The 25765-nt window shown below is 37.1% G+C and overlaps 2 protein-coding genes across 4 annotated transcripts in view; one reads left to right on the top strand and one right to left on the bottom strand.

Annotated features, from left to right (window-relative positions):
• LOC123749655 (probable glutamate receptor) overlaps window positions 1-25765 on the top strand; it is a 294522-nt gene that overhangs the window by 254850 nt on the left and 13907 nt on the right. The gene's annotated exons all lie outside the window — the stretch shown is intronic.
• On the bottom strand, window positions 4308-16603 carry LOC138370584 (uncharacterized). Of its 3 annotated transcripts, none has more exons than XM_069334973.1 (7): window positions 16489-16603; window positions 15744-15979; window positions 11971-12077; window positions 8579-8685; window positions 5892-6048; window positions 4927-5033; window positions 4308-4472 (listed from the first exon to the last, which is right to left on the bottom strand). In XM_069334973.1, the coding sequence occupies exons 4-7, from the start codon at window positions 8621-8623 to the stop codon at window positions 4374-4376; spliced, it is 408 nt and encodes a 135-aa protein (XP_069191074.1). In that variant the 5' UTR covers window positions 8624-8685; window positions 11971-12077; window positions 15744-15979; window positions 16489-16603; the 3' UTR covers window positions 4308-4373. The 3 variants fall into 3 exon arrangements, with proteins under 3 accessions (XP_069191074.1, XP_069191075.1, XP_069191076.1); XM_069334974.1 differs by having other exon boundaries at window positions 15762-15979; XM_069334975.1 differs by lacking the exon at window positions 15744-15979 and having other exon boundaries at window positions 16489-16593.

Here is a 25765-nt window from a genome sequence, read left to right as displayed (position 1 = left end):
ATGACTACGTTCAAGAGAACCCTGTGAAGCAGGATGATAGGGGCTGGACAATACCTGTTTGATGTTGAACTCCTCCAGTGTCCTTTTGAAGAGATCACTGGTGAAGTTGGTGCCACAGTCACTTTGAATCTCCCTGGGAAATCCGTATTGAGTGAAGATCTTCAATAGATGTTTGATAACCGTAGCAGCCGTGATGTTCTTCACTGGAACTGCTATGGGAAATCTGGTGGTAGGACACAGGATGGTTAGGATGTAGGCGTTACCTGAACTGGTCCGAGGTAAAGGACCAACACAGTCTATTATGAGTCTGTGGAAAGGTTCCACAGGCACCTGTATGGGAATCAGTGGTGCTCTGGGAATGGAGACGTTCGGTTTGCCTGCCATCTGACATGTATGACACTGTTTTACGTACTGTTTGACGTTATTTACCATACCTGGCCAGTAGTAGTCTTGACGAATCCCATGGTAAGTCTTGTTGAAGCCGTAGTGGGAGAATGCTCCATGGGCCAGGTGTAGAATAGTGGGCCGCAGGCTGGTGGGAATCACAAGTTGTTCGGTGTTGGCCCAATCGTCCTCCTCCTTCAGTTTACTGGGTCTATATCTGCGGTAGAGCAAGTCGTTCTCTAGGAAGAACCCAGGAATACTGTCGGGTTGAGTCTCAGCCTGGAAAAACAATGGTGTTAAAGTAAGATCTTCCCTCTGCAACTTACGGAACTCCAACTTGGTCAGATGCGGGGGTAGTTTCTGAGGGTCTTGAGGGACAGCGGTAGCAGTAGAGTCAGCTGGCTGTGGACGTGCGGCTTGTGCACGGGTGGTCACGAGAACCGGAGGAGAAACTTCATCACTCTCTTGAACCTCTGCTGGAACATACTCAAGAATAGGGTTACTTGGCACAGAGTTACACACCTGGGGTTTGTCCATGACGATCAGGTTGGTCGGTTGCAGGTCTTCTGCCAAGTCGTTGCCTAGGAGAAGTTGCACTCCAGGCATGGGAAAAGGCTTTTCCCTGACGGCGACTTGGACTTCCCCGTTCACGTAGGGACAATTCAGGTGGACTCTGGCGAGAGGGTATGGAGTGGTAGCAGTGAGGTCAGTGATGAAGACTGTTTCCCCGGTGTAGACTATGTTGGGCACAGCCGACTTCAAGATGATCGATTGTAGAGCCGCTGTGTCCCTCAAGATCTTCAATTTGAAACGTCCCTCCGGATTTGAACCGTTGGCAGAGACAGTTCCAGTATACAGGTGGTTACTGAAAAGAGAAAGATCATTAACATCAACACCAACATTCATCACAGGCTTACCGGACTTAGGAGGAGTTGGTTTGGGTCTTTGTTGGTCAGTGGTTCCCTTGTATTGAGATTTACCACACTTTTCTATGGTATGTCCATAGAGTCTACAATATTTGCAGTACAGTTGTGAACCAGCTTGATCGGGGCTCACCTTTTCGTAACTGTACCACGACTTCTTACTGGAGGATGGTTCAGGTGTCAGCCGGTGGATGAGGCTGTAAGTGTCAGCCGACTTAGCACACTTCAGGTAGTCGGTTTCTTCTTTATCTGCTAAGTAGAGGCGGACAGGAGGCGGCACACGTCTCAAGAATTCTTCAACAAGCATCAGGTTGACGAGTTCTGCAAAAGTAGAGACATGTGCTGCTTCCAGCCATTTCATGAAATACCTCCGTTTCGTGTTAGCAAACTCAAGGAAGGTAGTGGTACTTGCCTTCAGGTGGTCACGGAATTTCCTTCTATAACTTTCGGTGGAAAGTAGGTAGGCGTCTAACACTGCTTGTTTCAGAGTGTAGTAGTCATTCTCAGACGCCAAAGTACTGAGTGTGACTGCAGCTCTACCTGTAAGATGGACTCTGAGAAGTGTGGCCCATTGGTTGACAGGCCAACTGAGTTGATTAGCAAGGGTTTCAAAGGTGGTGAAAAAAACATCAACTTCTGCTTCTACAAAGGATGGCATTAACTTACTTGCATGTGATATATTAAAACTGACGGGAAGATTGGCAGTAGCTTGCTGGCGTTGAGTGAAGTGGGAAGTTTCCAAGGCGATTTCACGTTGACGACACTCTAGAGCTAGAGTTGCTTGTTGCTTGTCATGTTCGCGTTGTATTTCCAACTCGCGTTGTTTTGTTTCAAGCTGTACTCTCTCACGTTCATGGAGCAAGGCGACCTCACGTTCGTGGAGGGCGAGTCCACGTTCGTGTTCTTCTCTCCTCAAGGCAGCCTCGCGTTCTTGTTCTTCTCTTCGTATGGCAGCAGCTCGTTCTTGTTGTTCGAGGGCTTCCCTTTGCTGCTCACGTTCAATCTTGGCCAGCTCTAGTTTGAGTTTCAGCGTTGCCAAATCAGTTTTATCTGCAATATAGTAAGTTTCATGAGTGTCAGAGTCTATCTTACCTTGCTCTAAATAGTAATCCAGCAACAGGTTGTGTAGGTCATTTTTGTTGGCTTGGTAGGGAACTTCTAGTTGATACTCATGTGCAAGAGTTTGTAGTTCAGTCCTCTTGGCACGACTTAAAGTCCCTATTTCACCTGCTGGATTTGCACGGAAAGTTTGGAGACGAAACATGGTGAAATTAGCAAATAAAGGTACACGAATGTTCAATAATGAAATGTCAGAAACAGGACAACGTGGCAACTGGTACCTATCCTGTGTGATCTTTAACAATTAACGTTAAGTGAAAGATATTAAATTAAATCAAGGGCGCAGGAAATCTTGTACCCGGTACTCATGTAAGAGAATAAGGGCAAGAAAATCCTACTAACAAATGAAACAAAGTTTCGAAAACAAATGAAACAGTTAAATGCTTCAAAAGTAAAATTGGTAGTCCAAGGATGTAGGCATACCTTGCCAAGTCTCTAAAGGACATAAAGCAAGTTTTTCCCACTGAATTTAATATGATACTTACAGAATTAGCGAATTTTTTGTGCTCTGAAAAAATAAGCTAATTCCCTACCGTTGTATGTATCATCATCTCTGACTGACGTGTAGGGGTGCGAGGTGTCAACTGGTGACGAGAACTGCTGCTGAGGTCCCAAGTCAGCAACTAAAGTTCGAGCTAGAGGAACTATGGCCCTCTTTGTCCTCCTACAGTCAGATTGCAGAAGATTGGGTACTCTTGACCCGGGGCAGACCACAGTACCAGGGTACCAATATGATGATCTGTCAGAATGAGAAATATTCAAGGGACATAGATGGTAAATACGAGTAATAACATGGAGGGAGAGATGACCAATTAAGAGTATGACTGAGGCCTACAGTCACCACGTAATCCAAAGTTGTCTCACCTTCACTATATGTTACTCTCGTAATGCACAATACACCGCACCTTATAAAAAATGAAATTGAATGAAAAATAGTAAAGCTACGTTAACAAAGTTAAATACGCTTACCATAAATTACCACTTGGCACCAGTACCTGAGTGAGGCTCCCGGACAGGCCCCCATATAACTTGTGACGGTAACGCGTTGGTGTTCGGCTGTTTAAGGCTAGGGGTATGGCCTCGTCACATAGTTATAAAAAAAAATAGAAAAACTGGAACTTCGTCTGTGGTAAGGTAAGGAGAAGACACACAAAACACAAGTAAAACTTTAACAATGAAATTTTAATTACGTTAAATAAATCAAAACATGAAAATAATGCACAAACAAATATGTATAATAAAATCAATGAATCAAAATAATAAGAATACTTAAATGACACAATGAAAAGTTACGTTAAGGTAAAATAACAAGTGCAATACAAAAGTTAAGTGGGAGGTGCTGGAATATTGGCTTAAAGCCACCACCTCTCTCAGTACACGCTAACGTCTAGCTGGGAGGAGTGCTGGCTACGAAAGCACGGAACATTCTGAGGACTGATGTTGGGGCGACCCCAGACATCAGGTAGTATTGGGGGCGAGTGCAGGTGCAGCCAGACCGGCGACCAATCAGCGGAGCCGTAGCGATCAACGGGTAGTTTGGTGGTTGGAGTTCGAACAGGTGGCTGGTTGCATACGTTTCTGCTCACCCTGGCAAGCCTTGCTGGTGCTGGTGTTGTTGTCGTTGTTGGACATTTCTTCCATAGTCTTTTTATATAATTGTGAAGACGTAATTTTGGAGGGAAGAGCAGGCTCAATCTCTTGAAGGAGATTATCGTCACAATATATATATATATATATATATATATAGGTTATATATATATATATATATATATATATATATATATTTTATTAATGATATATATATATATATATATATATATATATATATATATATATTTTATTAATGATATATATATATATATATATATATATATATATATATATATATTTTATTAATGATATATATACATATATACACACAGAAACAAAGATTCTTCTATATAGACATTAGAGAAGATTCAGCGGTATGCCATGCACCAGGCTCTCCGCTATTTTCGTCATATCCGACTCTGCTATGTGATGCACATGTATTCTTGCTTCACCACCCTGTAATGAAATATTGTTTGTTACTAATTGTTTTCAATAATACATTATTTTATTATATAATATTTAATTTATTAATTAAAAACCCTTTCCATATTATAGAAAAAAACTAAAACAAGAATCTATATAAAACTATAGAATAGAATAGACTAATAGAATAGAATATATATATCATATATATATTTATATAAATAAATATATATATATATATAAATATATGTATATATATTTATATATATATATATATTATTATATCCTGTATTATTCCAGCCCATTATTAGAGATAGTAGCCACCTCTTATTTTGGTTTTCTTTCATTATTAGTGCTCAGAAAATTAAATATATCTACATATTTAGTCAAAATCAATTACATTATTTTATCTTATTCATAGCATAAATGTTCACAAAGATTACTAAAAAGAGATTGAATTAGACTACAGCAAATTGGCAAACTTTACCTTGTATCTGTTTCCACCGTGTTTGTTTGGGGCGTTCTTCAACATATCAGCAATACTTGTCTCAACATCTCTTTCAGTTGCATTAGTGTGGGTGTTGATACAGGCTTCTGGAAAGTTATAAGAATTAATTAATATATATAATTATAATTCTTTTTGTCAGGAGACAAGAAGCCACAGAGTAATAACATTGTTGGCTTTTATTTAGGTGTTCCCCTGTTCTCCAGTCTTCCTCCGTCCCCTCGTCCCCTTTGTCCTCCCCAGCATTCTCCATTCCCCTGTCCCCTCGTCCTCCCCACCATTACCCTCTCCTCTGTTCCCTCGTCTTCCCCACCATCCCCCCTGTCGTCCTCCCCACCATTCTAAACTACCTCATCCCATGCATTCCATGATGGTCTGATGCTTCCATCTGAAAATTGGGAACATCAAAAGATCTGACTTTCCCAATTTTCTGATGGGAACATCAAATGATCTGATATTCCCATCACTGAAAAATAAAAACAGATAAAAAAAATGATATGAAAAAATAGAAAATAAAATATACTCATGAAATGAACAGAATGGTTAACAACGCAGCTCAATTGCAATGCAATGTCACAATAACATTTAAATATACTTTAAGATATAATCTAGAAGAAAATAAGGATATTGAAACGGTTCATGAACTCTATTTCAATAAAGGACACTATGGGGAACTTTGAAAAATAGTTATTGAGTATAATTAGACAGACTTGTTGCTAGGCAGAGGAGTAATGAGATATATGGCAAATTTTGCAAAATATACAATGAAGGTACACAAACATTCATACCCAAACAAAGCAAAATGCTAGGTAAGAACAAAGCATTTGGCCCGTAGGAGAAAGGAGATACCCACAAGACTAGAATACAAGTCATTAACAAGCATGCAAGTATAATACATAATACATGCAGACATATATATAATCCAAAAAAATGTCAAATTTACGTACTTATTATTACATTACAAATATCCAAGGTTTTGAAGACACGTTTCCTCTTGCGCCCAACGAGTGAATACTGAGACCAGACCCCATAGGTCCCTATCCTCATCATTCGTCTCACTGTGTCTCCACAGCTTGCACCGCCCATTTGAGACAGCGTCTGGACCTGTTAAAATAATGCATAAGCTGTAAGGTAATAGAGAATAATATATATCTTTCAATCTCAACATTAGATTTTCTAATTTCCAACTGTATTAAATAAATAGCATTAAAATATTTTCCTTCTTAACTATTACAAAAATCAACGAATTTGAGTAACTTTTGCTTTTGTTTTATTTGTACCTTAAACATAACACTGAACAATCAATTATGTGCCACCCCACCTTCCTTCATCTGCAAAAAAACTAATCAAAAGACATATGTACAAGGCTAAAAAAATTCAGCAACACTTACCATACTCAGGCTAAAATAATGGCATTTACTATTTTTAAAAGATTATTAGCAAATTTACAGAAATGGTGCATTCGGAAGACAAAACCAATTTTTCACTTTTGACAATTGAGCACCTGCTACATCCAGATTCTAGGGAGGAAAGGAAGGACGATCTTACTGGATCCCATAGCCTCTCCGAGGCACAAACCAGGCTTTTACACAAACCCCCCCCCCCTGCACCCGAGCTTTTTAAAATAGTAAATGCCACTATTTTTGCAAAATTATTACGAGATCTATTATTCTAGAGAATAATGCATATAAATGCATATATGCATATAAATACAAAAGTAAATCAAATCTTATCCTTGTATAATATACAAGCTGATGTGAGATCCCTGTCTACAGGTGGACTGGAACTATTATCCAGTAGGCAGTCTACTGTATTTTATCAAACCGTTATTAGTATAATAGATCTCGTAATAATTTTGCAAAAATAATGGCATTTACTATTTTTAAAAGATTATTAGCAAATTTACAGAAATGGTGCATTCGGAAGACAAAACCAATTTTTCACTTTTGACAATTGAGCACCTGCTACATCCAGATTCTAGGGAGGAAAGGAAGGACGATCTTACTGGATCCCATAGCCTCTCCGAGGCACAAACCAGGCTTTTACACAAACCCCCCCCCCTGCACCCGAGCTTTTTAAAATAGTAAATGCCACTATTTTTGCAAAATTATTACGAGATCTATTATTCTAGAGAATAATGCATATAAATGCATATATGCATATAAATACAAAAGTAAATCAAATCTTATCCTTGTATAATATACAAGCTGATGTGAGATCCCTGTCTACAGGTGGACTGGAACTATTATCCAGTAGGCAGTCTACTGTATTTTATCAAACCGTTATTAGTATAATAGATCTCGTAATAATTTTGCAAAAATAATGGCATTTACTATTTTTAAAAGATTATTAGCAAATTTACAGAAATGGTGCATTCGGAAGACAAAACCAATTTTTCACTTTTGACAATTGAGCACCTGCTACATCCAGATTCTAGGGAGGAAAGGAAGGACGATCTTACTGGATCCCATAGCCTCTCCGAGGCACAAACCAGGCTTTTACACAAACCCCCCCCCCCTGCACCCGAGCTTTTTAAAATAGTAAATGCCACTATTTTTGCAAAATTATTACGAGATCTATTATTCTAGAGAATAATGCATATAAATGCATATATGCATATAAATACAAAAGTAAATCAAATCTTATCCTTGTATAATATACAAGCTGATGTGAGATCCCTGTCTACAGGTGGACTGGAACTATTATCCAGTAGGCAGTCTACTGTATTTTATCAAACCGTTATTAGTATAATAGATCTCGTAATAATTTTGCAAAAATAATGGCATTTACTATTTTTAAAAGATTATTAGCAAATTTACACAAATGGTGCATTCGGAAGACAAAACCAATTTTTCACTTTTGACAATTGAGCACCTGCTACATCCAGATTCTAGGGAGGAAAGGAAGGACGATCTTACTGGATCCCATAGCCTCTCCGAGGCACAAACCAGGCTTTTACACAAACCCCCCCCCCCTGCACCCGAGCTTTTTAAAATAGTAAATGCCACTATTTTTGCAAAATTATTACGAGATCTATTATTCTAGAGAATAATGCATATAAATGCATATATGCATATAAATACAAAAGTAAATCAAATCTTATCCTTGTATAATATACAAGCTGATGTGAGATCCCTGTCTACAGGTGGACTGGAACTATTATCCAGTAGGCAGTCTACTGTATTTTATCAAACCGTTATTAGTATAATAGATCTCGTAATAATTTTGCAAAAATAATGGCATTTACTATTTTTAAAAGATTATTAGCAAATTTACACAAATGGTGCATTCGGAAGACAAAACCAATTTTTCACTTTTGACAATTGAGCACCTGCTACATCCAGATTCTAGGGAGGAAAGGAAGGACGATCTTACTGGATCCCATAGCCTCTCCGAGGCACAAACCAGGCTTTTACATAACCCCCCCCCCCTGCACCCGAGCTTTTTAAAATAGTAAATGCCATTATTTTTGCAAAATTATTACGAGATCTATTATACTAATAACGGTAAATAAATAATAAATAGTAAATAAATCAAAATCAGTTACATTATTTTATCTTATTCATAGCATAAATGTTCTCGAAGATTACTAAAAAGAAATTGAATTAGACTACAGCAAATTGGCAAACTTTACCTTGTATCTGTTTCCACCGAGTTTGTTTGGGGCGTTCTTCAACATATCAGCAATACTTGTCTCAACATCTCTTTCAGTTGCATTAGTGTGGGTGTTGATACAGGCTTCTGGAAATTTATAAGAATTAATTAATATATATAATTATAATTCACTTTGCTATTCCCCATTCCACAGTCCTCTCGTCCTTCCCACTTCCCTGTCCCCACATCATCCCCACTATTCCCACTTCCCTGTCCCATCGTCCTCCTTACCATTTTCCCCTCCCCTGTCCTTCTTCCTCCCCCACCATCTCCCATTCACCTGTCCCTTTGTCCTCCCCAGCATTCCCCTGTCCCCACCATCCCCAACTCCCCAGTCCCCTCGTCCTCCCCACCATTACCCTCTCCTCTGTCCCCTCGTCTTCCCCACCATACCCCCCTCTCGTCCTCCCCACCATTCCAAACTACCTCATCCGATGCATTCTATAATGGTCTGATGCTTCCATCAGAAAATTGGGAACATCAAATGATCTGATATTCCCATCACTGAAAAATAAGAACAGCTAAAAAAATGAAATGAAAAAAATAAAAAAATAAACTATACTCATGAAATGAACAGTATGGTAAACAACACAGCTCAATTTCAATGCAATGTCACACAAAATTATTAAATCGAAATGAAAATAAATTGAAATCTATGAAAATTCAAATTATCAATACAATCGGAAATATTGAAATAATATCGCAACATAATATAGTGTGGGTTGCTCTTACGTGCAACAGACGGTGCTGTTTTTCAAAAAAGGCATGGTTTTACCTGTCACAAGTGTGGCATCTATACTTATACTCACGAAATGAACGGTATGGTAAACAACATAGCTCAATTGCAATGCAATGTCACAATAACATTTAATAACAATAACATTTAAATATACTTTAAGATATAATCTAGAAGAAAATAAGAACATTGAAACGGTTCATGAACTCGATTTCAATAAAGGACACTATGGGGAACTTTGAAAAACAGTTAATGAGTATAATTAGACAGACTTGTTGCTAGGCAGAGGAGTAAATAATGAGATATATGGCAAATTTTGCAAAATATACGGCACACAAACATTCATACCCAAACAAAGCAAAATGCTAGGTAAGAACAAAGCAGTTGGCCCGTAGGGGAAAGGAGATACCCACAAGACTGGAATACAAGTCATTAACAAGCACACAAGTACTACACTACACAACAACCGCACTACTACCAGAACTGGACGAATCACTACCAAAACAACACATTGCACATCACTACCAAAACAACACAACACAACACAAGCATTGGCAAAGAATTATAGACGAGCCAAATACCAGTTGCACTAACATCCCACATAATAAAATTATTTGAGAGTGATCAGGAGTCAGATTACTAGTTTTATAGAGACCAATGACCTCCACAATCCAGGCCAACAAGGATTTAGAGCAGTTTCTATGATCGAGCCACTGAGATCTATAAAGAATTCTGATCAAGAAAGAGATCTAGGGGTGGTTTTAGATAGAAAACTATAACCTGAGGATCATATTAAGAACATTCTGCGAGGGGCCTATGCTACACTTTTTAACTTTAGAATTGCTTTTAAATACATAGGTCAAAAAGTTTTAAAAGTTTTAAAAGTTTTTTAAACCTCTCGTGTATCATGAGTGTGTTAAAGCATCAGATGGTGCATTCAGATGATGAATATTACCTAGTTCCTTCATCTGGGAAGAATGAACACATATTGGTGCATTCGGATGATAAAAACTAACTACTGTAGTTTAATTGATCAACAGACTGTATATCATATGCAGACTGTATGTGGATCTGCGGGCCACTCCAAACAACAGCCTGGTGGACCAAGCTCCACCAGGGCTAAAGCACAAAGTGATATAGATGTGATAGAGATATTATATATATATATATATATATATATATATATATATATATATATATATATATATATATATATATATATATATATATATATATGTCGTACCTAGTAGCCAGAACTCACTTTTTGGCCTACTATTCAAGGCCCGATTTGCCTAATAAGCCAAGTTTTCCTGAATTAATATATTTTCACTAATTTTTTTCTTATGAAATGATAAATCAACCCATTTCATTATGTATGAGGTCAATTTTTTTTTATTGGAGTTAAAATTAACGTAGATATATGACCGAACCTAACCAACCCTACCTAACCTAACCTAACCTATCTTTATAGGTTAGGTTTGGTTAGGTAGCCGAAAAAGTTAGGTTAGGTTAGGTTAGGTAGGTTAGGTAGTCGAAAAACAATTAATTCATGAAAACTTGGCTTATTAGGCAAATCGGGCCTTGCATAGTAGGCTGAGAAGTGCGTTCTGGCTACTAGGTACGACATATATATATATATATATATATGTCGTACCTAGTAGCCAGAACGCACTTCTCAGCCTACTATGCAAGGCCCGATTTGCCTAATAAGCCAAGTTTTCATGAATTAATTGTTTTTCGACTACCTAACCTCCCTAACCTAACCTAACCTACCTTTTTGGGCTACCTAACCAAACCTAACCTATAAAGATAGGTTAGGTTGGGTTAGGTAGGGTTGGTTAGGTTCGGTCATATATGTACGTTAATTTTAACTCCAATAAAAAAAAATTGACCTCATACATAATGAAATGGGTAGCTTTATCATTTCATAAGAAAAAAAATAGAGAAAATATATTAATTCAGGAAAACTTGGCTTATTAGGCAAATCGGGCCTTGCATAGTAGGCTGAGAAGTGCGTTCTGGCTACTAGGTACGACATATATATATATATATATATATATATATATATATATATATATATATATATATATATATATATATAATGTGTCGTACCTAGTCGCCAGAACGCACTTTTCAGCCTACTATGCAAGGCCCGATTTGCCTAATAAGCCAAGTTTTCATGAATTAATATATTTTCTCTATTTTTTTTCTTATGAAATGATAAAGCTATCCATTTCATTATGTATGAGGTCAATTCTTTTTTTATTGGAGTTAAAATTAATAGAGATATATGACCGAACCTAACCTATCTTTATAGGATAGGTTAGGTAGCTGAAAATGTTAGGTTAGGTAGTCGAAAAAACATTAATTCAAGAAAACTTGGCTTATTAGGCAAATCGGGCCTTGCATAGTAGGCTGAGATGTGCGTTCTGGCTACTAGGTACGACACATTATATATATATATATATATATATATATATATATATATATATATATATATATATATATGTATATATATATATATATATATATATATATATATATATATATATATATATATATATATATATATATATATATATATATATCGGACAATTAGTAAAAAAAAAAAAAAAAAAAAAATTAAATTATTTTACCTTGTACCTAGATCCACCAGGCCTGTTTGGTGCCTGTTTCAGTACTTCAGACATCTGGAAGGTCACATCCTCCTCCTCAACTTGTGGATGTGCGTTGATAGATGATTCTGTAAAATTAAGTTATTTATATAATAATAAATTCAGTATAACAATAATATTCTGTAAAATTAAAAGTAATTTATACATCAATCAGATAAAACTCTCCAGAGATGGTGATACACAACATATAAAGGACAAGTTTCAGAACAAAATATGCATTTAGGAATAAGGTTTTGTACATGTAGGTAGCACATGAGAAAATAAGTGGAAGGTGATCAAGTTTATATTAACATGTTAATGGCTTTGTTAAGGCTTTGCAAGAATGAAAAAATATTAATAATATAATATCACCTACCAATTAATTGTACATCATTTATAAGTCAATTATTTGCATTATTATTATTCAATACTAATGATATAAAAATGCATTTTGTAATCTACTATTTATGCAAGTATTAAGCACAGGATCATGAAATAAACTGCAAAATACTGTAATGGATAAACCAATTAATTTTACATTTTCCTATAGCTAAGTCAGTCAGTTCTATTAGCAGCAGAGAACAATTATGCCCAACCTCTATTAAATGAAACAATCTTAAGAGCAAGTGATAGAAATATAATCATTTATGCTTGGGATTATGGAATGGTTCCAAATATGAAAAATATCAAGTTTTTTGGTTAAAATTTTTTAACTTAAAATTTACATTTTTAAGTGAATTTATGACCATAATAATTGAATCACTAATATGATTCACTAATATATAATCCTAATAATAATCACTAATATATAATCCATTGAGCATGCTGCATCTCTTTCAGTCTCTTTGCAATTTGAACAAGAGGGTTTTTAATTGATCGAACCATATTCTTAAAGTAAAGTAAATGAGATGTATTCCATATTTTGCAAAATATACGATGAAGGCACACAAACATTCATGCCAAAACTGAAGGGCAGGATTTATGAGGAGACATTAGAGGCATTAAATATTCCAAACTAGAAGACAGAAGGAAAAGAGGAGATATGATCACTACGTACAAAACAGTAACAGGAATTGATAAACTTGATAGGGAAGATTTCCCGAGACCTGGAATTTCAAGAACAAGAGGTTATAGATTTAAACGAACTAAACAAAGATGCCGAAGAAATGTAAGACAATTCACTTTTGCAAACAGAATGGTAAACGGTTGGAACATGTTAGGTGAGAAGGTGGTGGAGGCCAAATCCGTCAAAAGTTTCAAAGCATTATATGACAAAGAGTGCTGGGAAAATGGGACACCACGAGTGTAGCTCTCCATCCATCTGATTGATAACCCAAATGAATTTTTCATGGATATGATACCAACATCAAATCATAAATCAGATGTGATCCTATCCCCACTGGATTTTGAAGAAGCCATAGACAGTATGCCTATGCACTCTGCACCAGGCCCTGACTCTTGGAACTCTATATTCATCAAGAACTGTAAAAAACGTTATCGCAGGCCCTTCACATTCTTTGGAGACAAAGCCAAGATACTGGCATTGTCCCTGACATACTAAAAACCGCAGAGATAGCACCGCCCCATAAAGGAGGAAATAAGGCAGAGGCAAAAAACTACAGACCGATAGCACTAACATCGCACATCATAAAAATCTTTGAGAGAATGCTAAGAAGTAAGATCACAAAATACATGGAATCACAGCATCTCCATAACCCCAGACAACATGGTTTCAGAACAGGGCGCTCTTGCCTATCACAGTTGCTGGACCACTCTGACATGGCACTAGATGCCATGGAAGACAAACAAAACGCTTTGACAAAAAAAAGCCTTTGACAAATGTGACCATTGTGTTATTGCACATAAAATGCGTTCAAAAGGAATTACCGGAAAAATAGGCAGATGGATATACAACTTCCTGACTAATAGAACCCAATGTGTAGTAGTCAACAAAATAAAATCTGGACCATCAACCGTAAAGAGCTCAGTCCCCAAGCGTACTGTGCTTGCTCCAATACTTTTTCTCATCCTCATATCGGACATAGACAAGGACACAACCTATAGTACTTGATCATCCTTTGCAGATGACACTAGAATCTTCACGAGAGTAGGCAACATAGAGGACACGGCAAACCTCCAATCAGATGTAAATCAGGTCTTTCTATGGGCTACAGAAAATAACATGGTGATTAACGAACATAAGTTTCAGCTCATGCGCTACGGAAAAAATAAAAAATATAAAAACGGAAACCACTTACAAAACTCAGTCAAATCATAACATTGAACGGAAAAGCAACGTAAAGGATTTGGGTGTACTGATGTCAGAAGGCCTTACATTTAAAGAACACAATAAAGTAGCCGTCACAACTGCAAGAAAAATGACAGGATAGATAACAAGAACTTTTCACACTAGAGATGCTATACCGATGATGATAGTTTTCAAGACGCTAGTGCTCTCTAGAGTGGAATACTGCTGCATAATGAAAGCCCCTTTCAAAGCTGGAGAAATTACTGACCTATACTTATGCATTTATCTTCGGTTTAACACAACAGGCACCAGACACACGCTAGGCATCATACACACTAGGATAAAACAAACATTAGGCCAGAAGTCAGAAAAGAATTCAAAGAATTTTACTGGAAAGGCTTGCTGTTAGGAAAGGAAGTAATTGAGATGAATTAATGCACAGTATGTCAATTTTGTGAAATATATGATAAAGGAACAAAAACATTTATACCAAAACAAAGATGCAGAACTAGGAAACAGGATTTGTTCAACTGAAATTTCAAGACGGACAGAGACCAAAAGACACAAAAATGGAATCAATATACGAAGAGGCCAAACCCCCAAACATACCAGTAATACAAAGAGAAACAACTACACGGCAGTGAGGAGAGAGGCAGAAAGAAATTTTGAAAAAAAGGAACAAACAAATGTAAAGTAGAACAAATCATATTCTATAAATACAGCAACAACCAATTGCAGGTAAAGGATAATATTCAGAGCTTTTAAATGCATGGATGGCGAAATACTCAAGAAATTGTTCACGACTTTTGTTAGACCAAAGTTGGAATATGCAGCGGTTGTATGGTGCCCATATCTTAAGAAGCACATAAACAAACTGGAAAAGGTGCAAAGACATGCTACTAAGTGGCTCCCAGAACTGAAGGACAAGAACTATGAGGAGAGGTTAGAGGCATTAAATATACCAAATATACTACACAAATATATATACTACACATGCACAATAAACTACCCTACACAGGCTGAGTATGGTGTGTACAATAAATTATTAGCTAAAAGATAAGACTGAGTTTGTATAAATGGGGGTTAAGTCAGAGTGGGAAAATGTAAGTGGAGTGCCTAAAAACCCTGTCCTGGGACCTCTGTAATTCATAATATATACAAATAATTTAGACTCAGGTTTGATCAGCAATATTTGAAAATTTCCAGACGATACAAAAGGGATTTTTTTCTGGATTCAGGATTATTTTTTTATGGCTGAAAACAGGTTTTCAGCAATAAAAGAAATACAGTATTGCTGGAACAACCGTCGACATCTTCAAGAGAAAACCTGAACATCTTCAAGAAGTGAAGATGACCTTGAGAAGAAGTATAGGTTGGGAGAAGTATAGGTTAGGAATTGTCTCCAAAGAATTCTCAAAGAATTACTCGTTATTGCTATCCAAGATAATTAGACGAGCCAAAGCTAAATACTACGAAGATAAATTTACCCAAATAAAGAGTACCTTACCTAAAAATATGTATGTACCTTACGTAAATAAACATTTGATTTTGAAGTGCCGGACAAACAAGGCTGTGGTGGATATGTGGGCCTGAGGGGCCTGTCCAAGCAACAGCCTGTTGGACCAAGCTCTCACATGTCAAGCCTGGCCTTGGAAGGGCTTGGTGAGTAGAACAACTACCAGAACCCTATAATGCATGTATCAAGGTGTCCAGGCAGTGAGCACCACATAATGCAGTGCAGTCCTGTAAGAATAAGCACAGTAAGTATGGGCATGGAGGGGGTGCAGCAGTGGCTTGTGAAGGGCTGGAGAGTAAATGGACATGCCCAGGGGTAAAAAGCATTAGGGTAACAGAACATAGCCCATAAAAATAGTAATGACAATGAATGAATAATTATATGAATGCAATAATACTTCATATCTCAATAGGAATACTAAGCAGGATGCAAGACAAGGTACTGGTGGTGATAGTGGTTGGTACAAGTCCTCACATCCCCACAGACACCAGTAACAGCCCTCACCTCCCAACACAGTACCCTTGTAGCGAGTTAATCTTATACTCGCTTCATTATCTTATAGCATAACTAATTAACACTAATTACAGAAGCTACACAGGTGATACTTTGGTGTGAGTTGAGCGCACTGAGCGTCGGTATCGCTACACCCTTGTTCCTTAACAACCCTTTGGACCTTTATTACAGAAAAATAGAATCAATTAATTTAATAAAATATAAAATATAAGTGCTTACTTACGATAATACTATCGGTGGAACACAAAATCTTCTTCTTCTTGATAGTAGGTGCAGTTTGCATGAAGGGTTAGTCCTCGCCATGACTGAACTGACGACAAAATGGCCGATGTGTTGATATGGCGTCAGGTGACGCTGTGACGTCACAGGTGAGGGACGCTTTGCGCATTACTCCCTCGTACTTAAAAAGTACTACAGGTACTTTTTGGTTTTATTTTTGAATATGGCAGAAGTTGGACAGCTTTTCAAATCATTATAAGGGAGTGAGTTCCATAGACTAGGTCCCTTTATTTACATAGAGTGTTTACATAGATTAAGTTTGACTCTGGGGATATCAAAGAGATATTTATGTCTGGTGGGGACGTGGCCATGTGTTCTATTACATCTGTCCAGGAAGAGTTTCAGAACAGGGTTTGCAGTTAGAAAAAGGGCTTTATAAACGTAATTTACACAGGAGAATGTATGGAGTGAATTTGTTTAGCATGTTTAAGGATTTGAACAAGGGAGCTGTGTGTTGTCTGAAGGTAGAGTTATTTATTGTCCTGATAGCAGATTTTTACTGGATGATGATGGGCTTGAGGTAGTTTGCAGAGGTTGAACCCCAAGCACAAACGCCATAAGAATGATAGGGATAGATAAGTGCATAATAGAGTGAGAGGAGAGCAGAGTAGGGTACATAATATCTGATCTTAAACAGTATACCAACTGTTTTAGAAACCTTTTTAGTTATGTGTTGTATATGGGTGCGGAAGTTGAGTCTCTTGTCTAAGTATAGGCTAAGAAACTTTCCATCATTTTTATTGCTAATGTTTACATTATCTATCTGAAGCTGAATTGCATTTGTTGATTTGTTTCCAAATAAGATATAGTAGGTCTTTTCTATGTTTTGTGTGAGGTTTGTTGGTTGACATCCACAAGTAGACTTTTTTTAATTAATTGTTTACAACATTATTTAACAGGAGTGGGTTGGGGTCAGAGTAGATGAGTAGTATCATCAGCCAACAATATAGGTTTAAGTATGTTAGAGACATTAGGGAGATCATTGATGTATATAAGAAACAGGAGGGTCCTAGGATGCTGCTCTGTGGCACCTTTACGGTAATTAAGTGGTAGAGTGGGAGAGGTTATATCATTGATGGCTTCATATTGGTGTCTGTTACTAAGATAGGATCGGATATAGTTTAGGGCAAGGCCACGGATTCCATAATGGTGGAATTTAAGTAAGAGGTAGTTATGGTTAACAGTATCAAAGGCCTTTCTCAGGCCGATGAAGAGTTCAATTGGAAACTCACTTTTGTCAAGGGCTGAGAAGATTAAGTCAAGCAGACTAACAATAGCATCATTGGTACTCTTTTGGGAGCGGAAGCCAAACTGACAGGGACTTAGTATATTGAATTTTACAAGATTGGAGTAGAGCTGTTTGTAAAAAAAAAAAAATAATTTTGATAATATAGGTAGATTCGATATGGGTCTGTAATTATTTATGTCTGCCGTGTTACCTCCTTTATGAACTGGCGTTACTCTTGCTTTTTTAAGGATATCAGGGAAGGTATGACACTCTAGGGATTTGTTGAACAGCAGTGCTATGGATGGTGCAAGGGCATGGGTGGCACGCCTGTGTACCATCGATGGTATTTCACTAATGTTCCCAGCTTTGGTTTTTAGCGAGTGAATGATGGACACAACATCTGTAGGGCTGACCGGAGAGAGGAGAAGAGAGTTTGGATAGCTGCGTGAAAGATATGTGGTAACATATGTCTGAGTCTCTGGGATTTTTCGGGCAAGGTGAGCACCAAACGATGAAAAGAAGCTATTAAATTCAGTTGCTGTTTCAAGATCTGTTGCAGGTGTATAACCATCCTTGGAGATTTTTATCTTATTATGTGAATGTTGTTTAGCTCCTAGGATGGTAGAGATGGCTCTCCATGTGCTTTTTATGTTGCCTTTTGCTTCTTTGAATCTATTCTCGTAATAGGAACGCTTTGCTCTTATTATACTATTATTATACTTATATTATATTATTATTATACTTATTATTAATTATGCGGATCAGGACATCACCTGATCAAACACATCAAACATCGTTTGACCACCATCAAACACACACACGGCGAGTCATCTACGTAGGTATTTATTGGGTGCTGGTATTCATATAACTTTTGGTGACCGTTTTTGCTGATTTTCTTCTAGAGAATGTTATTGCGAACACGTTGGTACCAAAATGAAATACATAGCTCGAGAACTAAGGTCAGGAGAGTAAAAAGAGTATACACATTTTTGTTTTGACGCTTAATTAAGGTTATTGTGAGTACTCATCGCCTGCCTAGAAACTGGAACTAGTAATTCCATCTATCATACATATCATACAAGAGGAGCCACACATCTATGGATCATCCAATAAAATCAGCAGACTTCTAGATGTTACTACTGCTCGGCTTAGACTCGGTTACAAGTATCTCTGGGAATTCTCATTATCTGCTGATGTAGACCTGACCAAATGTAAACTGTGTCAACAAAATTATTCGCACACCCTCCGTCACTATGTGATGGAGTGCGAAAAGATACATGAATTTAGAGACAATTCTATAACCAATGTTCCAGCGATGTGTCAATATTTCATTCAAAATGATCTGCTACCAGAAATTTTAGCCAAATATCCCCAGTTTGCTAACTGTAGATAACAACTAAGTGATTGTAACCTATCCACCGCTGCCCACTGGATGGGGGACGGTGTGCAGGACAAACATATAAATTTTGATACTAGCTCTCCACATATGTCAGTTGCTTAATTTAGAACCTGTACTTGAGGTCGATCTCGAACCCATTGTTGATGTGATGACTTATATTGAATTTTGTAACTAGCTCATCAAGATTGTAACTTGCTTAGCTAAATGAATTGTGGGGTTCAGTCCCTGAGCCCATTATGTGCCTCTGTAACCCTTTCCACAACCGCCCACAAGATGGGTATGGGGTGCATAATGGGGTGGGGTGTCTTGGCCAAACGTGCCACATCAAAACCACAAGTTGACATTGAATGTGAATTAACAATGAGACAAGTAAGATTTATACTAATACATTTATACTAACTCTGTTGAGCGTTGACCATTTATACATCAAATCTGTTGATGTGAGCACTTTAGTTTAGTCTGCCGTTTAAAGAAAAAAAGAGCATATCAATGGTATATCACAGAAAACGAATTTATCATAAACTCATGTATTTGTCTTATCATATTGAACTGCATTCATATTTTTAATATATAACAATATGAATATACAAATTTCTGTAAATCCCCTACCTTGTTGGAATCTGTGGAAATGAATGAGCAAATGTGCTGGCTGAAGGCGCTGAAGGAAACCACATTGGTTTCATTTTGGATACAAATGTCCATGGAAATTCAAAATGGAAACTAATTATATAGTTGAACCTGCAGAGACGAGTTTAAGAATCTGTGTTGAGAGTGATGGACACAGCCTTCACAATTATACTTCAGAGAATGTAAACATCTAAGAGTCATTAGAAATATGTGTAGAATAATAAACCCTACATTGTTTGAGTTAGGGAAAACACCATTTGTGATATATAGATACTATAGCTGTTCCTAAAGATTCACCCTTTTTTGCACCAGCAAGATAACATATAAGATTTTAAGAGTTGACGAATGTTAATATTCTTGTTTGATAAACTGTGAACTTGAGACATAGTTAATAAGAACATATTAACACAACAAAATGTTTTCAAAATCCTTAACACCACTTTCCAGCAACTTATATAATTTATATAAATTATTTTAGAGAATAATACATAAATTATATATTTAAACATGATATAGTGTTTAGTGGAATGTATAAGGAGTCAAATTGTGTTAAAAAGAGCAATTTTTAGAAAATTTGGAAAAATACTTTTTTCTGTTCAAATTATAACTAAATGGATTATAAAGGTTTCACTCAGCCAATATATATCATTCACAATTTATTAATGAATTTTACAAAAAACACCATAAATTTTATATTTAAACATGTAAAAACTATTTGTTTTACATTTGGAAGAAAATAATTGTAGAAAAACAATTTATAATTAAACCTTTGTGTTTGGATTTTTTGAGTAAAAGTTTCTCAAAGGCTCTCCTGCACCATTCTCAATGCAAATCATTCCCACACCTATGGCAAGAGATAGGCGAACGTTGTGTAGATGATTTGTGTTTGCTGGGAACACATAAAAGAAATGAAGAGGAGGAAGGAAACACAATCTACATAAATTAAAATGGAAATGTTCATTTGTACATAACCGCTAATCTCCGGAAGTTTTTCACCGATTGCTTTGAAATTTTCACACAACGTTCCATTCGCATCCAAGCAGCTTTTTATATACATACTATATAGATGTCACGTCTGTGATGGTAAAAAAAAAACATGCTTTTTCTGAAAAACTGTGTTTTTCATGTGAGGAAAATCTTCGAAACCTCTTTACCGATTGCTTTGAAATTTTGACAACGTTGCATTCGAATAGGGGCATCTTTTTATATACCTACTATATAAATGCCACCCCTGTGACAGGTAAAAACATGTGTTTTTGAAAAACAGTGCCATCTGTTCCACATTATAGCAACATGAACGTTATACTAAATATGTCACGAATTCCATTTCAATGTTTCCAATTGCATTGATAAATTTTATTTTCATAGATTTCGAATTTTTATTTAATTATTTTGTGTAACATTGTGTTGGAATTAAGCTGTGTTGTTTACCATACCATTCATTTCGTAAGTGTAAGTATAGGGAGCCAGTCGGCCGAGCGAACTGCGCACTGGACTTGTGATCCTGTGGTCCCGGGCGCCGGCGAGAAAAAATGGGCAGAGTTTCTTTCACCCTATGACCCTGTTATCTAGCAGTAAAATAGGTACCTGGGTGTTAGTCAGCTGTCATGGGCTGCTTCCTGGGGGTGGAGGCCTGGTCGAGGACCGGACCGCGGGGACACTAAAGCCCCGAAATCATCTCAAGAGAACCTCAAGATAGATGTCACACCTGTGACAGGTAAAACTATGCTTTTCTTGAAAAACAGTGCCATCTGTTGCATGTAAGAGCAACACACATGCTATACTAAATATGTTACAATTCCATTTCAATGTTTCTCATTGCATTGATAAATTTAATTTTCATGAATTTTTCTATATTTTGATTTTGATTTCATTATTTTGTGTGAATTACATTGGAATTGAGCTGTGTTCCTTACCATACCTTTCATTTCATGAGTATAGTTTAATTTTTTATTTGCTCATATTTTCATATAAGTTTTTAACTGTTTTTCTTATATTTCAGTGATGGGAACATCAGATCACTTCATGTTCCCAATTTTCTGATGGGAACATCAGACCATTTGGGAAGGCATCGAACGATTGAGTGGGTAATGGTGGGGATGATGAGGGGACAAGGGAGGGGGATAATGGTGGGGAAGGACGAGGGGGGATGGGGGAGTTTGGGATGGTGGGGACGAGGGGATGAGGGAATGGAGAATGGTGGGGAGGACAAAGAAACAGGGGAGTGGGATGGTGGAGTGGGGAATCGTGGGGAAAACGAGGGGAACGGTGGAGTGGGGAATGGTTGGGAGGCTGAGGAGATGGGTGAAGGGGGAATGGTGGGGAGGACTGGGGGTATGGTACTCTTTGGTACTCTACCAAAAATGGAAGAGTTCCAAATGGTACTTCTCCGTTTTTGGACATTATGATTCATAGAGTCAATAGAAGGTTCAAGTTTAATGTGTATAGGAAACCTACCAACGTGGGGTTGTTTGTTCATTATTATTCAAATCATCATTGTAAAGTTAAACAGGCAGTATTTTCAGGAATGTTTCTTCGAGCTTTGAGGGTATACAGCCCTGAGTTTTATTGATGAAGAGATAGCTAAAATATATGAAATTGGGAAGAGTTTACAATACCCTAAGATGTTTTTAGATTGTTCGTTTGGGAAAGCTAAACGTGCGTTTTATAATAATGACTCCAAAGTGATACCAGAAATTAGAAACTCATTGGTGGTACCTTTACGATGGGTACAATGAAATATATGGTATTTGAGAAACTTTTCCCCGTTTTTTGGACCTTAATATCAATTTGGTGTTCACTAATAATACGATCAAGTCCAATTTAATAATAAAAAAACTCCCCTGCTACAGCAGGTTGTGTGTATTCGATTCCCTACAGTGATTGTGAATCTGTGTTCCTTGGACAAATAGGAAAATCCTTACAATTACGTATGTCCCAACATGCTTATATTATAAGAACTGCCCAAACGTCTAAAGCTTTGTATCTACACACAGGTTTGTGTAATTGTTACGACCCTCAATCTCTGGGTATGGTTCTCTGTTGCAGTTGGTAATATATAATAATATACGGCCTTGCCTCATGTAAATGTCTAGGGGAAATAATGCAACTGATACTAACAGAGCAATATACTTTTAGATAGGGGTAACAAAGAAACATACAAAACATACATGGAAAAATGCAGGTAGCCAGAAATATTCTTACACCATTAATTAATCTTACAATAGCACTGTATAACGTAAATCACTTCATATCAATACAAATGAATAGATGGGTAATCTCATAATAGTCTAACCAGAGAATCAGCCTTGTAAGCTAAGAAATAAAACAAAGATCCACCAACTTAACTCAAACATGTCTCCACCCGCCATCTGTACCAACGCAACTGGCAAAATCCTGGCTTGCCAGGGCTGCGTCCTACCAACATATGAACTAAGCATCCACATAAACTATTGTGAAAATTCTGCTAACAAAATGTAGTACTAATAATCAATTCATTATTAATCTTAAGAGTATATAATATTGTTACATTACTCAATAGAATTTAATGGCAAACAATAATGAGAATTAATCAAGGTTGAACTATAAACACTCGCTTGACAACAAGTTCCCACACTGGCCACATCCAAATATGGTCATCCCGCCACACGGAAGAAACCAACAGGAAATAACTTGCAAAAAGCCTCATACAATATAATGCAACTCAGGCACACTACAGCATGCTACAATATATACCATACAATAGTCTATAATCATACAACTGGATACAATACTAATTATTGAACAAGACAATATAGTATATAAGCATCAGGGGTATGTTAGAATCCTTGTAAGATTCGTAACATCCATCCCATCCCCTAAGAAAAAAATGAAATTAACTGAAGGTTGGTTTCATTTTTTTGACTGCATGAAATATAACATGAAAATACTTCAAGTAAAATCAAAGTACAAAGCAATGAAATTTCACACAGTAAAAAAAAAATAAAAAATTTACATACATCTTATGAATAAAGAACACTGCATATTATGGCACTGCAACAGGAAATTCTCTAGATAAGGCATCAGCAATAACATTTTGCCTCCCAGAAATATGACGAATTACAATATTGAATTCTTGCAGAATCAATGACCATCTAAGTATTCTCTGGTTTTTACACTTCATAGAGTTGATAAATGTCAATGGATTATGATCTGTATATACTACCACTTCATTTCCTGACAAATATGTCTCAAATTTCTCACTGCCAATATTAAACAAAGTGCTTCTTTCTCAACTACAGAGTAATTAATTTGTGTCCTCTCAAATTTACGAGTGAAATAATAAACAGGATGTTCTAACTCATCTGGTCCTACTTGGAACAAAACAACACCTGCTCCTAGATCTGAAGCGTCTATGTGCAAATAAAAGGTTCTTCATACTCTGGACTAGCTAGCACAGGTGAAGTAGAGAGAATTACTTTCAAGTTGTGAAAAGAGTTCTGACACTCCTGCGTCCACTTAAATTTTACCTGTTTCCTTAGAAGATTTGTTATGGGTGCAGCAACAATGGAAAAGTTTTTACAATATCTCCTATAATACGCACACATTCCAATAAATCTCTACACAGACTTCTTATTGGTTAGGACTGGGTAATCCACAATTGCCTGGATCTTGTCTTGCAATGGGACTATCCTTCCTTGTCCAACCTCATGTCCCAAGTACACTATAGTTCCTTTAACCCAACTACATTTCTTCATATTCACAGTCAAATTAGCATGTTGTAACACATTAAACAATTTCTTTAAACTAGACATATGATATACCCAATTCTTACTGAAAATCACAGTCATCCAAATATGCCCTACAATCTATCACATCCTTCAACAAAGAATTCATTAACTTCTGAAAAGTGGCTGGAGCATTCCTTAACCCGAATGACATTACATTAAACTCGTAAGCTCCATCAGGAGTGATAAATGCTGTCATTTCCCTTGCAAAATCTGTAAGAGGTATCTGGTGATATCCCTTAGATAAGTCCAATTTAGATACAAACTTAGCATGACCTATAGTATCGATACAGTCCTCCAATAAAGGTAATGGATACACATCAACTACAGTTACCTGGTTGAGTTTTCTATAATCCACTACTAGTCTCCATTTATCCTCTGGTTTTGGTACTAATAAACACACTGAACTCCAGGAGCTCTGACTGGGTCTAATGAACCCATGTCGAAGAAGATAATCAACCTCCTTCTGGATGATACAACGTTTCTCGGGTGTCACTCAATAAGGGTGTAGCCGAATTGGAGTTACATCTGTCAAGTAAATGTCGTGAGTAATGAGAGAAGTCTGAGTGGGGACCTCCCCAAACAAGTTAGAAGACATCTCCTAAAGGTCCTGGAACTCTGCTCTCTCCTCATCCTGCAAATAACAACAATTCTTCCCCGGAACTGGAATTAGACAAACAAGAATTACCATCTTACTCTGCAACACTCGACTCTTCAGGATTTACCTCCTCAGCAACACAACAAGCCACAATACTAGGCCCACAATAAGCCTTCACCCGGTTCACATGTACACTCGTGGTCTGACGTTTCTGTTTGGGATGGCAAACTTTGTAAGTAACGTCCCCAAGACGTTTTACTAGTTGATACGGTCCTGCAAATTTATGAGACATAGAAGTACCCATACGAGGCTTCAAGACCAATACCAAATCTCCTGGCTCAAAAACTCTGAGTTTGGCCTTGAACCTCTGGTCATGTTTCTGCTTCATTACCTGTCGTTGTTCACTTAGATGTGGTAAGGCCAACTCCTTCGTTCTGGACAGCTTGCTCTTTACATCCGTCAGGTAACGCTCACTCTGCCTGGCTGTAACATCTTCTAACATTTTCTCATGTAACATTTTTAAAGGTCCTCTCACCTGATGACCAAAGATCAGATCAAATGGAGGGCAGCCTAGGGCACTGTGCAATCCATCTCTAGCAGCAA

Source organism: Procambarus clarkii, chromosome 32, assembly GCF_040958095.1.
Source record: "Procambarus clarkii isolate CNS0578487 chromosome 32, FALCON_Pclarkii_2.0, whole genome shotgun sequence".
In the NCBI taxonomy this organism is placed as follows: Eukaryota; Metazoa; Arthropoda; class Malacostraca; order Decapoda; family Cambaridae; genus Procambarus; species Procambarus clarkii.
This window is presented reverse-complemented; position numbering and strand designations above follow the sequence as displayed.